General features: G+C 53.2%; 1 protein-coding gene across 2 annotated transcripts; it reads right to left on the reverse strand.

The window, feature by feature from the left end:
• Positions 1–1,442: 1,442 nt before the first annotated feature.
• CFAP161 (cilia and flagella associated protein 161) lies at positions 1,443–13,189 on the reverse strand. Of its 2 annotated transcripts, none has more exons than XM_086711739.1 (8): positions 13,097–13,189; positions 12,745–12,836; positions 11,657–11,746; positions 10,183–10,415; positions 9,142–9,226; positions 4,785–4,943; positions 2,886–2,959; positions 1,443–2,285 (listed from the first exon to the last, which is right to left on the reverse strand). In XM_086711739.1, the coding sequence occupies exons 2-8, from the start codon at positions 12,811–12,813 to the stop codon at positions 2,090–2,092; spliced, it is 906 nt and encodes a 301-aa protein (XP_086567865.1). In that variant the 5' UTR covers positions 12,814–12,836; positions 13,097–13,189; the 3' UTR covers positions 1,443–2,089. The 2 variants fall into 2 exon arrangements, with proteins under 2 accessions (XP_086567865.1, XP_086567864.1); XM_086711738.1 differs by having other exon boundaries at positions 13,023–13,189.
• Positions 13,190–14,777: the final 1,588 nt, after the last annotated feature.

Genomic DNA, 14,777 nt, shown 5'->3' on the forward strand with positions numbered 1-14,777 from the left:
GCACACGCTCCCCAATGTTGACCGCAGCTCTATCGACGACAGCCGAATTATGGAAGGAGCCTAAATGTCCATCGACTGATAAATGGATAAAAAAGATGTGGTATATATATAACTATATGAAATACTACTCGGCAATCAAAAAGAATGAAATCTTGTCGTTTACAACAACGTGGCTGGAACTAGAGGGTATTACGCTAAGCTGAATAAGTCAGAGAAAGATAGGTATCACATGACTTCACTCATATGTGGAATTTAAGAAACACAACAGGTGAACACAGGGTAAGGGAAGGAAAACTAAGATAAAAACAGAGAGGGAGGCAAATCATCAGAGACTTCAATACAGAGGACACACTGAGGGCTGCGGCAGGGGAGGTGGTGGGGGGATGGGCTAGATGGGTGATGGGCACTGAGGAGGGCACCTGTTGGGATGAGCGCTGGGTGTTTTATGGAAGTGACGAATCACTAAGTTCTACTCCTGAAATCATTATTGCGCTATATGCTAACTAACTTGGATTGAAATAAAATTTTTTAAAAAGTAAGTTAATTTAAAAACCAAAATGAGAGTGGGGCGCCTGGGGGGCTCAGTCGGTGCAGCGTCCGACTTCGGCTCAGGTCGTGATCTCGCGGTCCGTGAGTTCGAGCCCCGCGTTGGGCTCTGTGCTGACGGCTCGGAGCCTGGAGTCCGCTTCAGATTCTGCGTCTCCCTCTCTCTCTGCCCCTCCCCTGCTCACACTATGTGTGTGTGTCTCTCTCTCTCAAAAGTAAATACACACTAAAAAAAATTATGATAAACACTAAAACATTTTTTTAAATAAAATAAATACAATAATGATAAAAATAAAAAGATTGTTGCTTCCGCTCCAAATCACTTAAATGAAGATCTCTGGAGGTGGGCTCAAGCATCTGTGTTTCTTAAAGCCCCACCCCAGAAATGGTGCTTTGGTGGTCTGGCAGGCAGCTGGGCACTGGGCTTCCTCCTTGATCTTCAGGGGAGCCAGAAGTGCAGCCAGGCGGAGAAGCGGCGAGGAAAGCCTTCCCCGACCACCTCAAGGAAGCACTGCTCCCTCCCACTCCTCCTCACGCAGTGGGTCTCAACCTCGGCTGCATTAAATCCACGTTTCCGGGCTGGGGCCCAGGCACCAGTAATTGCCAGAGCTCTCCAGGTACATCCACTACACAGCCGCAGACGGGAACCACCACCCTGGCTCCCAAAGCACTTGCTGGCAAAGGCCTCCCTAAAGAGTGTCAACCCACATAGGCTTGAAGGAGCGTCTATGTAAAACATGTCTACACCACCTGTGGCTTCCTGTCTGCCTCTTGGTAGATTTACGTGGGAGACAGCCTCCCGGCTCATCGCTACCCACAGGGCTGGGGGCATCTTCATCCCATTAAAACACCCCACATGTCACGGACCCTCCACGAAGGGTGAGGAGACGAGCAAACACGCGGAAGGCAACACGTTTATTTCATCAGGAACTTGCTGATCGCATGGGCGCCATGACTAAAGTGCCCGTTTCAAAGAGTAAAGGGGTTCTGCGGTTTGAAAATCATGACACCACAGCGTGACCAGGCAGGTAGAGGTCCTGGCCACCCCACCCCCTGCCCCCGAGTCAGAGGTAGAAATGAAAATACAAGGGGGAAAGCATTCGTTTCCAAGGGAAGGCCACGGCTCACAGCTCCACACTGTTGATTTCTTAGTACGTTGTTTGGTGGGGCCGGTGTTGGGGGTGGGGAGGGCGGGTGACAAAGATCCCGTGTGGTTCTGATAGCTTTATCGCACACACATAGCTTTCAAAGGAAACACACTGTCCTCGTAGAAGCTGCCGCTACATGGGATCTACAGTTCTTCAGGAACTAGTGATCAACAAAGAGTATCATCCGTCACCTTCAAATACCACCTAGGAGCCATCTCCCCAGAGCCAGTTTCTTTTTGTGGCCCAGACCCCCACCACTAATTCAAGAATCTTCACACAGCCTTTGTTTTAATAGAGTGTTCAGGGACTTCTACGCCTTACTGAAAAATGGCTTGGGGCATGGCCAAGATCATCGATTTCTAGCAAAGCTACATTTTTCCAGAGCGTACCTGGAGTCACTGCGCCCCGGGGTCCGTGGCCTGCTCCAGGGCTGGGGGGGCCTCAGCCAGTGGCTTGGGCAGGTCCAACATGGTGGACGAGTCTTTCCTGGGATTCCCGGTCACCAACATCCAACGGTTGCTCGGCTTTTCGACTCTGTGTGAATCCAGATGTGTGTGGACGGCCACCTCAGCTTCCTTCCCGAAATGGGTACTGGGGCAAGAGAGAAGGGACACGGGTTGGAAACGGGGTAACGGCCCTGGGTAAGCTGTCCACATCATCTTCAACAGCCTCTGCTCGGGGCTGCCTCTACAATACGTCTTTGCTGGATGTTTGACCTGCTCGGGCAACACCGAAGCACCTGGGGTCCCATTATTGCTAAAATCCTCTTGTCAAAGGGGCGCCTGGTGGTTCAGTGTCCAACTCTTTGTTTCGGCTCAGGTCATGATCTCCCGGTTCTTGGGTTTGAGCCCCGTGTCAGGCTCTGTGCGGGCCGTGCGGGGCCTGCTTCGGATTCTCTGTCTCCCTCTCTCTCTGCCCCTTCCCCACGTGTGCTGTCTCTGTCTCTCTCGACATCAGCAAATGAACTTGAAAACAAAATCCTCTTGTCAGGGAAAAGCTTGTGGGACACAAGGGGCTCCGGTAAGATTTGCCACACCACCAAGTAAGTCCTTGGTGACTTTCATCATCAAAGGACTTCTTACATGGGGGGGGGGGGGGGGGCACCCTCGTTAAACCGAGCTGCCTTGCTCAGAGGCACAACCTCCACGCCCATCGTGGATGCGAAACCCTGCAGCAAAGTTCCTTCCGTACCTCAAGAAAAGATGCCTGTGGGCTGCTAGCCCCCGATTCGTGCGGCAGTGATAGATGAGGATCTTTGCATTTGCCTTTAAAGAGGAAGAGACAGTGCTGTTTGCATTATGCATTAAGGCCTCCGATTCCTGAAAAGCAAAAATTCGGAAACATACTATATATTCATTTAAATTTCATTTGAAAAAAAAAAAGAAGAAGAGAGGGATTGGGATGGAATAACCTAGAAGCCAAAGCGTACTGGATCAACTTTACACGCCGTTGCAGGTGCACCCACAGCAGAATGCCGTAGGGCATCCAGAGCCACGTGGGAGCAGACCTTCCCCCAACGCGAGAAATAATCAGGGTGTTTTTAGGTGGAGAAGAAAAGGATACTCCTGATGTTCTATTGGGAGAAAGATTAAATAAAAACAAAAAGCAGGCAGGGGCAAAGAAATCAGAAATGACAGTGGCTTTCTCTGGGAGGTGGAACTTCGCTGGTTATGTTCGTGTTACTTGTGCTTCTCTGATTTCTCCTTGAGGGAGCAGATGTTATGTTTAGAATCAGAAAAAATAAATAAATAAATAACGTTATCATTTCAAACTCCTGGCCGCCGTAAGCTAAACGCTGTGGAGGGAGACCCGAGCGGCCCCTGACCCCCGGGGGGATGGGCCCGGCACCCACAGCAGGGCCCTCGACGTCACCGGCCGCGGGGTGCCCACGTCAGACCAGGCCACTTCCGCAACCCGGACGGTCGAGGCACAAACAAGACAGTCTGTGATCTCGTCTGAACACGGACGAGCCGTGAGCACGGTCCGAGCCCCAGCACAGCAAACGCCCGCCCCTCCGGGCCACCGCGGGCGGCTGCCGCTTCTGGACCGAGGACGGCGTGAGCCTCGCTCTGGCCCGCCCCGTCCGTCGCTAAGATGCGCTGAGATGCTCCACGGCAAACAGCACGGCGGACGTGCTCCACCCCGGGGGCACCGGCCGTGTGGGCACGGTAGCCCGGCCAGGGGTGAGGCGCCAAGCGGGGTCAGGGTCAGCAACGGGCCGGGCGCCCCGCTTTCGCACGAGCACAGCCGGGACCGCGGCACGACCACGCGCGAGCCGCCGGCAGCCAGGCACTGCTCCCGCGAGCGCAGGGGACGCACTGGCCACCTACTCCTCCCCACACCTCGTCAGGCAGCCGCCGTCTTCACCCGCGCTCCCCGGGGAAGGAAAATGAGACGCTAACGGTTGCGATCATGGCAACGGCGGGCGATTTCAAGGAGAGCAAAGCCGGGCCGGGGGGCGCGTCGCCAGGGACCCCGCGTGCATTCTCCGTGCTAGAGGAGAGACCCTGGTGAGCGCGGGTCCGCCTGCAGAGCCCGGCAGAGGGGCGCACGGGGCCGGGCGGGCGCGGGTGGCCCGTAGCTGGGGGCCCCCTCCCGCGAGGCCACCCGGCTGGTCACCCCTTCGAGTCCCTGCCCGCTGGGGTTCCGCACGCTCCCAGCGACTCCCAGCAACCCCCACTCTGCGTCCGCGGGAGGCGTCAGGAGCCAGCAGCAAAGCGCCCGGCCCAGCGGACTCGCCTTCCCGTCAGGCCCGTGCGTGGGGCCCCAGTGCCGCAGGGCCCGGGCTCCCGAGAAAACATCAGCAGTGGGAACAGGAAGGATGGCCCCGCAGGACCCAAGCTTCCAGGCCCTGCAGAAATTTTCTTCCTGGAAGGAAGCAGCTCATGACCCTCACCGTCCCGGGTGGGGGGCTCTCAGCCTGACTCAGGGCCGGGCGCCCAGCCTGTGTGTGTCGACAGCTGGCGGGGGTCGGGCGGAGAGAGCACACAAGTCACTTCAGGCCCCGGCGCGCTGAGAAGCCCCGATGTACAGATGGGAGGAAATCGCGTCCTCGGAACAGCGCCCGGGTCTCCCCCAGGCAGAGCTCACCGGAACGGGGGCGCCTTCGTATTCCAGGCGCAGCTGGGGGTCCAGGAAGGCGGCCTGCCAGCAGCTCAGGTAGGAGACCTCATCCGTCAGGTACGCCTCCTGGAGTAGAGATCTCTTGGACGACTTCTGGAGGGTCCTGTGGTCACTGGATAAATACAGCTGAAAAGGACAGCGCACAGATGAGCTGCGTCGCGCTGCTCGAAAGGCTGGGGACACGAACAGCTAACTGGCCGATGTCAAGGGCGTTCAAGAGCAGCTTTGGAAAACCCCTTTCTTGCTGACTTTTGAGAATACTCTGTTTTCCTCTGCCTTCGAGACGCCATCTCAGAATGCTGAGGCCGCCCGCCGCCCGCATCAGCTCCACTGCCTTTCCTTCCTTTGAATTTTGTTCGTGTTTATTTATTTTTAAGAGAGAAAGAGACAGCATGAGCAGGGAAGGGGCAGAGAGAGGGGGAGACACAGAATCCGAAGCGGGCTCCAGGCTCCGAGCCGTCGGCACAGAGCCCGACGCGGGGCTCGAACTCACGGACCGCGAGACCGTGGCCTGAGCCAAAGTCGGACACTCAACCGACTGATCCGCCCGGGGTTTTCCTTCCTTTGAATACCAAACCCTCTGTCTCCTCCTGATCCCGCCCCCTCTCCTCACTCTCAGGACCTAGGCCTGGACCACTATTTTCCTTCTGAGAAATAATTATGCATGAAACTTATTCCATGAAGCCAAGTGTCCTTAAAACCGTCACTGTCACAGCTATGTTTACTGTGAGCCTCGGAGGGGGGCCCACGCCCCCGTGGAGCTGATGTCCACACTTGGGATTTATTGAGGCCGCTCTCTGGCCACCTGTAACTGGGTCAAGAAGCACGCCATCCTGCAGAAAACTCCAGAACGTTAGTTGTTTGTTCGTCCTTTACTGATTCCCCTTGACCCTGAACCTGGAGGCCGTGTCTGCAGATTTCGGTAGGTTTTCATGTGCAAAGCTGTGCCGTGAGGCGCTACGGGGAAGGCAGTAACAGGTTGCCATCGTGAAGGTGTTTCCTGACGAGCAGGAGAGGTGACAGAGGAGGTGAGGGGGAAGCACCCGTGAGGCGTGGTGGCCAGAAGGGACGTGCAGAGCTGTAGGCGGGCACACGTGGGGACACGTGCTCTCCCAGGGGCTCACGAGAGCTCTGAGGAGGAAGCAGTGTGGTGCCGGGAGCCCGCGGGCAAGTTGACCGCGTGTGGACACGGGACATGTCACAGAGGGCCTTAAATGCCACCGTGGTGGCAGCACTTACCAAGCCTGAGCCCCTAAAGGATCTATCTGGCAGCACGCATCTACTGTGGTCTGAAGTCAGGACAGACCGGAGGGGTCAAGCCACGGGGGGCCTGGATGGAGGTCCCAGCACTGGGGATGAAAAGACAGGGCCAGGAGCACTGCAAAGGGAGAACCGTGGGCTTGACCACAAGCTAGATGTGGGCAGGGAAGCCGGCCGGGCCCACACAGGCAGACAATGCCGACGTCAAACCACAAACCCCGCTTTGTCAAAGAAAGATGATAACGACTCAGGAACAAGTCTAAAAGGTCGCGATTACCAGATTTTTTTAGGAACGCCCCGGAAATACTTGCTAATTCAAAGACAAGGTCCAGAAATACGAGAATTTGGGAAGAGAGGCAGTCGTCATCCCTGGAAAGAGAAACAACTGTCTGCCCAGAAGTCATAAGAGAACCAAGTGGGGGGCCCCTGGGGGGCTCAGTCGGTTGAGCGTCCGACTACGGCTCAGCTCATGATCTCGCGGTTTTTGCGTTCGAGCCCCACGTCAGGCTGTGCGCTGACAGCTCAGAGCCCGGAGCCCGCTTCAGATTCTGTGTCTCCCTCTCTCTCTGCCCCTCCCCTGCTCGAGCTCTGTCTCTCTCTGTCTCTCAATAATAAATGAACGTTTAAAAAAAGAGTAAGAAGAGAACCAACTGGAAAACCACTGGAAGCGATAGGAGTGAGTGACTTCATCAAAGGCGAGCATGAACATCAATGACTTTGTCACATTTTTGTTACAACTATGGTAACACCCAGTGGGAGATACCAAGAGACAACCTTAACGGGGATAGGCGTCAGGTCCACTTGAGGAGAACCACAAAACTTCACTGAGAGATAGGAAGAATAAATGAGTACACGGCGGGGCATCTCAGAAGAGCGTGCATGTCATAGAGCTACTAAATCCGTGAACTTGCACAGTTTTACAGGCCGATCAAAACCGCCGCGTGATCTTTCTCCCCATCTGGGGGGGGGGGGGGGGGGCAGAGAAACTTGCAACAGTAGCTGCATCTAACTGAGACGTTCATTCCTAATGCGATACAGACGAAGAGGTGTGACGAGAGAGAGACAGCCCTAGAGCTGTCCGAATGTAGAGTATACCGCTTGGACAAAAATACACAACTTGAGCTCAAAGCGTCCAGATAGGAAGCTGAGAGAGCTCATGGATGTATGGGGACTTCACGGGTGCTATGCAAGGCATGTGTCAGTGAGGAAAGAGTAATTATTCAAGAAATAACACAAATGTGGCTCTTTAGTCATTGGGGGGAAATCACACGTCTGCATGGAACCCTGTATCAGAATAAATCTCAAGCGGCTAAGGAGGACCTGGGGCGCCTGGGGGGCTCAGTTGGTTGAGCCTCCAGCTCTGGATTTTGGCTCAGGTCATGATCCCAGGGTTGTGGGATCGAGTCCCACGTGGGGCTCTGTCCTGAGCATGGAGCCTGCTTGGGATTCTCTGTCTCTCTGTCTCTCTCTCTCTCCTGACTCCTCCCCCACTCTCTCTCTCTCTCTAAAATAAAAATAAATCCATTAATTAAAGAAGAAAAAACTCCAGGGCACCTGGGAGGCTCAGTCAGTTGAGCATCGGACTTCGGATCAGGTCATGATCTCGCGGTTCGTGAGCTTGAACCCCACGTCGGGCTCTCTTCTGTCAACGCAGAGCCCGCTTCGGACCCTCTGCCCCCCTCTACCCACATGTTCTCTCTCTCTCTCTCTCAAAAAAAAAATTAAAAAAAAAAAAAGAAGAAAGCAAGAAGAAATCCCAGCACAAGGTCAACTTGAGCCATCAAGAAGTCGATACAAGTTTCCCTTTCTATAGTATCTCTGGGGCAGGGGCAGGAATTGCAAAGGGAAACACTGATCCGTTTACTCAAAAATACGGTAAAACAACTACCATGTCAAAGCCAAGTCGCCAAAAAAGATAAATAAATAAAATAAAATAAAATAAAATAAAATAAAATAAAATAAAATAAAAATAAAAGCCACATAGCAGGTGGGCAGGAAACATTACCTGCAAAATGACAGAACGTTATCGTCTGTGGAAGGGCAGGTAATAAACGCAAATCAATGCACAGGCGGAGAAGAGATAATTTATAGGAGACAAAGGAGTTGGGAGAGTTAAGGAGAGAGTGGAGGAGAGAGAGGTAGGGAACAAAGGAGGGAGGGAGGGAGGGAGAGAACAGACTATAAAAGAAAGTAAGCCAAAATGTTAGGAATGTTAATCTCTGCATAGGACAACTGTGACTTACTCCCCTCCTTCAACGATTTGGTATTTTCTCTACTTTCTACGTTTCAAATCAGGCTGCAGCTGACCATCTGTGGTGTAGGGGTTCGACTGGCAACGCTGATTTTTCTTGGTAGCACAAGAGGCAATAATGCTACACGATACAGTGATGGAAGCTGTGATTCGGGGAGAGACGGTGCGGAGTACCCAGTCCGCCCGCTTAACGGCTGAGCGACCCGGGGCAAAATCACCTGACCTTGTGCCTCGGTGTCCCCATCAGTAAAATGGGCGTAAAACGGTCCCTAGCTCACAGACTTGTTTGGATATCGAAGTGAGTTCATACAAGTGAGGCAGTTAAGCATGTAGCAAGGTGCAACAATCCCACGTTATAGTCGACAAAGACTCAAGAAAGGTCAACAACTTTACCCAAAGCCCCACCCCATAGATCGACATTTCAGCTGGAGTTAAACCCACATGTAGCTGGTTCTAATCCCCAGGGGAAAGAGAAAAGTCAAGTTTAAAAAAAAAAAGGAAAAAAAAAGTTACCAGATAATACGCCTTGCTGGCTTTGGTGACATTGACAGATGTCAGATGATTATTGATTAATCCAATCATTAACTTACAGGTGGAGCAGTGTAAATTTTGGTTTTGCGTCAGCTGCGTAGCAAAGGAGGGTTTTCTCCCTTCCTCCTTAGCGCCTGAGGGTATTCGCTTCGTCATTGGAAAAGCGACGAGGCAAGAAGTGACCCCCGACACCGCGTGTGCAAAGCTCCAGGCTGAGACCGGGACGAAGCCAGAGACGCCTGCAGCGTCCCCTGTCCCCTTCAGCCGGTGGCCGCGACTCACCATTTTGTCTTCAAACCCTCCCGTGGTCGCGAGGCAGAAGTCCTGTCCGTATCTGAGGACTTTACCCGTGGCGTTTCCGTCTGCCCTGCGCGTCAAGAATAAGCATTGCGTCAAGTCCCTGCAGTACGATCCCTGCCACGTTCTAGTTCTGGTGCGTGCAACTCTGTTTATAACCCACGTTCTCACTAATGCGTGTCCACACTTTCGAGATGGCCGTTTCTGTTGGCCCTCAGATCCGGCCGGCACCCTGTCCCTGCGTCCCGCCACAGCCAGAACGCACAACGCCCCTTTATCTGTGGGCCCAGAGCACGTCACGCTGCCCTGCCCTGAGGAATTCTGGTCAGGTGCGCGGACAACTTTAGAAAGATCCAGGGTGACACATTGATTTGAACACACCTAACACAGCCTTCCCCCTCAACCCTCCGGGACGCGGAACTTGTGCTCGGCGTTTGGTTGTCTCAGCATGAATGAATTACCGGTATTCAAAAGAAATCTGAGGACTAAGAGGTCGGGCTACATTTTCGTAATAGAAACATTGCTATCCTTATTTCACGAGCAAAGTGAAGGCAAGGCTTTCCTACTGTAATCACGGATCTGCTGTCTGAGGATTTAATCGCTCATTTTCAAAACCTCAGGCACATTTTTGGTAATCAGTTCATTAAAAAGAGCAACTCCCCTTGCACCGAGCTATCTAGTTTCGCTATAAAAGCAACAGAGTGATAAAAAGCCACAGAAACACCCATAATGAGCTCTGAGCACCCCGAGAAGCTGTTAGCAAAACCCAGTCCAGGCGGAGTGTGAATTTAGTTCTCTGGATCCAATACCTCGGAAGGAAGCCTTTATAATCAAACACGAATTAGCAGTTGCCCTGAGGTTTAAGGTGAAGGGTGTGTAAAAAGGGCCCCAACGGCGTCCTCAGTGGGGGACGGCAAGGCGGGAATCCCAGAGAAGGTTCCCACTGCCTTGGCCTCCAGGCACCTTGAAGCTCTGCGCGCAAACACATTTATGGCAAAAACGCGCGGACGAGGGGAGCGTCTCTACCTCAAAATGGTGAAAGTGTTTCTGCCAACCGGGATCCTGGTTTGAGCTGCGCTCAGGCCACACGGCACCTCTAACTCGTCGCTCAGATGCGCTTTAATTTCATCGGGAGTCGCGCACAGGCTCAGGTCCCCGCCCAGAAACAGGTGGGCCTCCACCTCCGCGTGGGCGGGGTTCACGAGCATCACCTTGTCGCCACAGTGAACGTACCCATCCTCCGACACGGAAAGCTGCATCTACAACGGAAATGGGAGTTTTTCAGACTCACCTCACTGCCACGTGCCCCTTCCTTCCTTCGCTGTCTAGGACCCATTTCGTTGGCGGTAATACCACTCGGACCACTTGGGTAATAACCACTCTGGCTCCCTCGAGTTTTCCATTTCCTTCCTTTCCCTCCCAGGTCGCCAAAGTCCCCCCCCCCCCCCCCAAATCCCCAGTGAGGTAGAAAAAGCCGATGAAAAACCACTCAGGCTGACTCCACCACTAATGGATTCAAACTCACTGGAAATGCCTTCAGCACCAACCAAAGGGTGTTTTACATATTCCTGCACTGATGCGTTCATTTCTTCACTCGGAAAACGAGGGTAAACATAATTAAGGGCAGCTTTCTCCTCTGTTCCTAAAATCTTAGGGAATTTTAAACATGGTGGTTTCCAGATCTAAAGGAAAAAACACCACCTGGTATTTTCCAAATGATAATTCATTTATGGAACGTTTGTTTGCCTGACTCACACTTAATTCAGTAGAATTTTGAAAACAGTGCTTGAGTTTAAAATTATCAGTCTCAGTAAGAGACTTTTTTTTAATTGTTTATTTATTTTTGAGAGAGAGAGCGACAGAGTGCGAGTGGGGAAGGAGCAGAGAGAGAAAGGGAGACACAGAATCCGAAGCAGGCTCCAGGCTCCGAGCTGTCAGCACAGAGCCCAACGCTGGGCTCGAACTCACGATCGGTGAGATCATGACCTGAGCCGAAGTCAGACGCTTAACTGACCAAGCCACCCAGGTGCCCCACCATCGTTTTTTTTTTTTTTTTTTAATGTTTTAATTATTTTAGAGAGAGAGAGACAGAACATAAAAGGGGGAGGTGCAGACGGGAAGGGAGACACAGAATCCAAAGCAGGCTCCAGGCTCCGAGCTGTCAGCACAGAGCCTGATGCAGGGCTTGAACTCACGATTGGTGAGATCATGACCTGAGCTGAAGTCCGACATTTAACCAACTAAGCCACCCAGGCGCCCCAATAAGAGACTCTTAAACACAGAAAACAAACTGAGGGCTGATTGGGGGCGGGGCAGGGAATATGGGGGATGGGCCTTGAGGAGGGCACCTGTTGGGATGAGCACTGGGTGTTTCTACATAAGTGATGAACCACAGGAATCTACCCCCAAAACCAAGAGCACACTTTATGCACTGTAGGCTAGCCGACCTGACAATAAATTATATTTTTAAAAAATTTTTAATAAAATAAAATAAAATTACCGGTCTCAAGAGATTCTCTTTGAGTCTTCTGTTTCTCTGTATGAGAAGCTGTCCTTTACCTCTCTTCTCCAAGAAGTCCTTCATGAGCTCCTGGTGAAAGAGGGAGAGAACGTGACCCAGAAGGACAACAGGCCTGAACGATACAGATGCGGGTGGCCGGTAGGTCAGAAGCACATCAAGTAGAAAGAGCAAAATTTGACCAAAAGAAATGTGAGCATAATGGGGAAGGGTGGAAATTCTCTTAGCATTTTTAAAATATTTTTGGGGGCGCCTGGGTGGCGCAGTCGGTTAAGCGTCCGACTTCAGCCAGGTCACGATCTCGCGGTCCGTGAGTTCGAGCCCCGCGTCAGGCTCTGGGCTGATGGCTCGGAGCCTGGAGCCTGTTTCCGATTCTGTGTCTTCCTGTTTCTCTGCCCCTCCCCCGTTCATGCTCTGTCTCTCTCTGTCCCAAAAATAAATAAACGTTGAAAAAAAAAATTTAAAAAAAAAAAAATATTTTTGCTTCATTGTAGAATGTTTGAGAAAAATGAGAAAAGCACAAAACAGAAAGAAAGAAAAGAAAAAGCAGCATCACCTTGGAGGACTCCAGCCAGAGACAGTCCTGAGTAACCTTTGGAGGCCATGTGTCCCCGGCTGAGGTCTCAGCAGGTTGGTCAGTGATTGTCGCTGAAAGCCTCCCCCCCCAACCCCCCCCCCCCCCCATACACACACACACAGCTAGATGGACACGTGATGGCCCAGGGCCTCTTCTGAGCCAGTGTCAGTGACAGGGACACCACGGGGACACCTAGGAGGCAGTGTGTGACGGGTGCGGGAGTGCCAGGGGGCAGTGCGTCCACGTAGAGCCCCCTCCCCGCCTGGACGGCGGCCTCTGGAGCCCCTGAGTCTGTAAGGACGGAGGGAGCGTGATGGGCTCTGGACTAACCCGGAGGCACCGAGTTCGGGACGTGTGACCGGGTCAGTGGGCGGCAGGTGAACTTTCTGGGCTTTCGGAGATGCGCGGGGTGAGGGGTACTGGGTGCCTGCGGGGTGAGGAAGGAGCCCGGGACGCTGGACTTGGGGCGGGGAGGGGGGTCCCCGGGACGTACCTCCTCCAGGTAGATGTCCTCGTTCCAGTTGCCCATCCGCACTCCAGGACCATACAGGTTCTGCGCCATGGCGCCCTCTCCTCTGTCAGCCCCTGACACCGGACACCGGTGGTGTTAGCGTGCCTCGTAGTCATGGCAACCGGACCCCCGCGATTGGCCAGGCTCGGGGCCTGCTGGCCAATCAGTGACAGCACAGGAGCCAGGGGCGGGGAGGAGTGAGGGTTGGAGGGGTCGCCCTCCCCACCCCCTGCGTCTTCCACCCCCCAGGGGAGATCTACCTGAGCTGGGCTGCAGAGCAGGGGGGAGGAGAAACTCCAACGCGCAGGCCTCTTAGAGTTAAACACGTCAAAACCTTTTCCTTCTGCGGCTCCGGGCGGGCTCAGTCCGGGAAGGGTGGGGCTCTTGATCTCAGGGTCGTGAGTTCCAGCCCCACCTTGGGCGTAGAGATCAAATTTATTGAAAATAAATACGAAACCATTTTCTGATGTGGGGACCAAAGGCAGAAGGAAATGTAGATGAAATCAAATTGCCTTATAACCTGCAGCCCGCTGACAAATACTTGGGGCGGGCAGAGGAGGATTTTCCTTCTGGAACTCTCCGCTGTCCTAATGCTAATGCTTTGCCGGAGGGGAGAACAGCCTTAGCTTGACAATAGCCAGGCCTCCTGGACCCTGTGAGTCCTTCTTAGCATATGAAAGTCCTTCTGGACGCTTCACCCTGTGTTTACCTCCCCCAACTCCCAAGTGTATAATCAGTCTCTCCTCAAGGCCCTGTCTGTCCCCTAGTCCTCTCCCTTCGATGAGGGAACAGAAAGAAAGCTGACACCCCACCGCCCCCTCCTCAGGAGGGACATGTGTGACATTCCTCAGACACTCACGGATGCCCCAGGGCAAAGGAAAGGAAAAAAAAAAGCAAACAAAGGGTTAACTGATAGAGATCACAGCCCTGGGGAACCGGAGTCCCCATCAGTTTACATATGTCTTGGTAAATTACAAGAAAAAGGCAACTTTGCCCAAAGCCTAAGCTCCAGAAACCTATAGGCGGTTTCCTGGAGCCCAGACATCACCCTCCCCTCCACAGTGATGTGGGAACAGAGACCAGAAGGAAATGGCAGGTGACATTAAATTTCGTCAAAACCTGCAGGCCCCTGAGATACTTGAGGCAAATACGTAGAACCTTCCCCACCCCACCCCCCCCAAGCCCCTGCGGTCCTAGTGTTAACTTCTCAAGGGAGGGAAACCAGCCTCAGCTTGACAACAGCAAGGCCCCTGGCATCTTCCCAGTCCTCCTTAGCACATCAAAGTCCTTCTGGAGGCTTCCCTTAGGCCTTCACCTCCCCAACTGCATAGTATGTGAGGAGCCACTCTTCACCACCCCAGTGCAGCTCTCCCACCCGCCCGTCCTGTCCCCTGGCTTTCATAAAGTCGCCTTTTTGCACCAAAGACAGTTCAAGAATTCTTCCTTGGCCGTTGGCTCCAAACCCCCATCTTTTCCACATCATTTTCCTTTTCCTTTAACTTTTCGAATCTGAATGGAAAACACAGCGCAGGTAAAGGACCTGTCACTCGTTGACACAAAGAGGAGCTTTTGGATGGAAACCCACCGCCCCCCCCCCCCCCGCCCCCGCTGTCTGTCTTGTGGCGGCAGCAGCAGCAGAGTGACCTTGACCCTCAAAGGATGCATCCTCAGTGCAGAAATTTGGAACCCAGGTAACATCGAAGGAAGCGGGAAGGCAGAATTACAATGTCACTGCCTCAGAAGTAGGAAATGTGTCATGTTAGCCTATTTCTGTTCACGCGGTTCTGAGGCAGGACACCGCTCCCTGGGCTTCAGGCATCCCTGACTCCCCCCCTCCCCAGTCTCCCAAGTGACCCGACAAGCCTGTGGTTTGCAAGAATTCCTGATAAAGCTAGAATAGGCCAGAGCCAACGTTTTCAAAGGTCGTGACCTGAGCCAAAGTCGGAGGCTCAACCAACTGAGCCACCCAGGCCCCCCGGTCTCCGTGTAACTTAATGAAGTTGTAATGAGTCGGT

Source organism: Puma concolor, chromosome B3, assembly GCF_028749965.1.
Source record: "Puma concolor isolate L17-30 chromosome B3, mPumCon1.1.hap2, whole genome shotgun sequence".
Classification (NCBI taxonomy): Eukaryota; Metazoa; Chordata; class Mammalia; order Carnivora; family Felidae; genus Puma; species Puma concolor.

Coding starts and splice junctions, on each gene's coding strand:
- CFAP161 (XM_086711739.1), bottom strand. CDS start 12,813: ATGGCGCAGAACCTGTATGGTCCTGGAGTGCGGATGGGCAACTGGAAC. Junction 11,747..12,744: donor AGGACATCTACCTGGAGGAG/GTACGTCCCGGG, acceptor CTCTTTCACCAG/GAGCTCATGAAGGACTTCTT. Junction 2,960..4,784: donor ACGAAGGCGCCCCCGTTCCG/GTGAGCTCTGCC, acceptor TCCTCTTTAAAG/GCAAATGCAAAGATCCTCAT.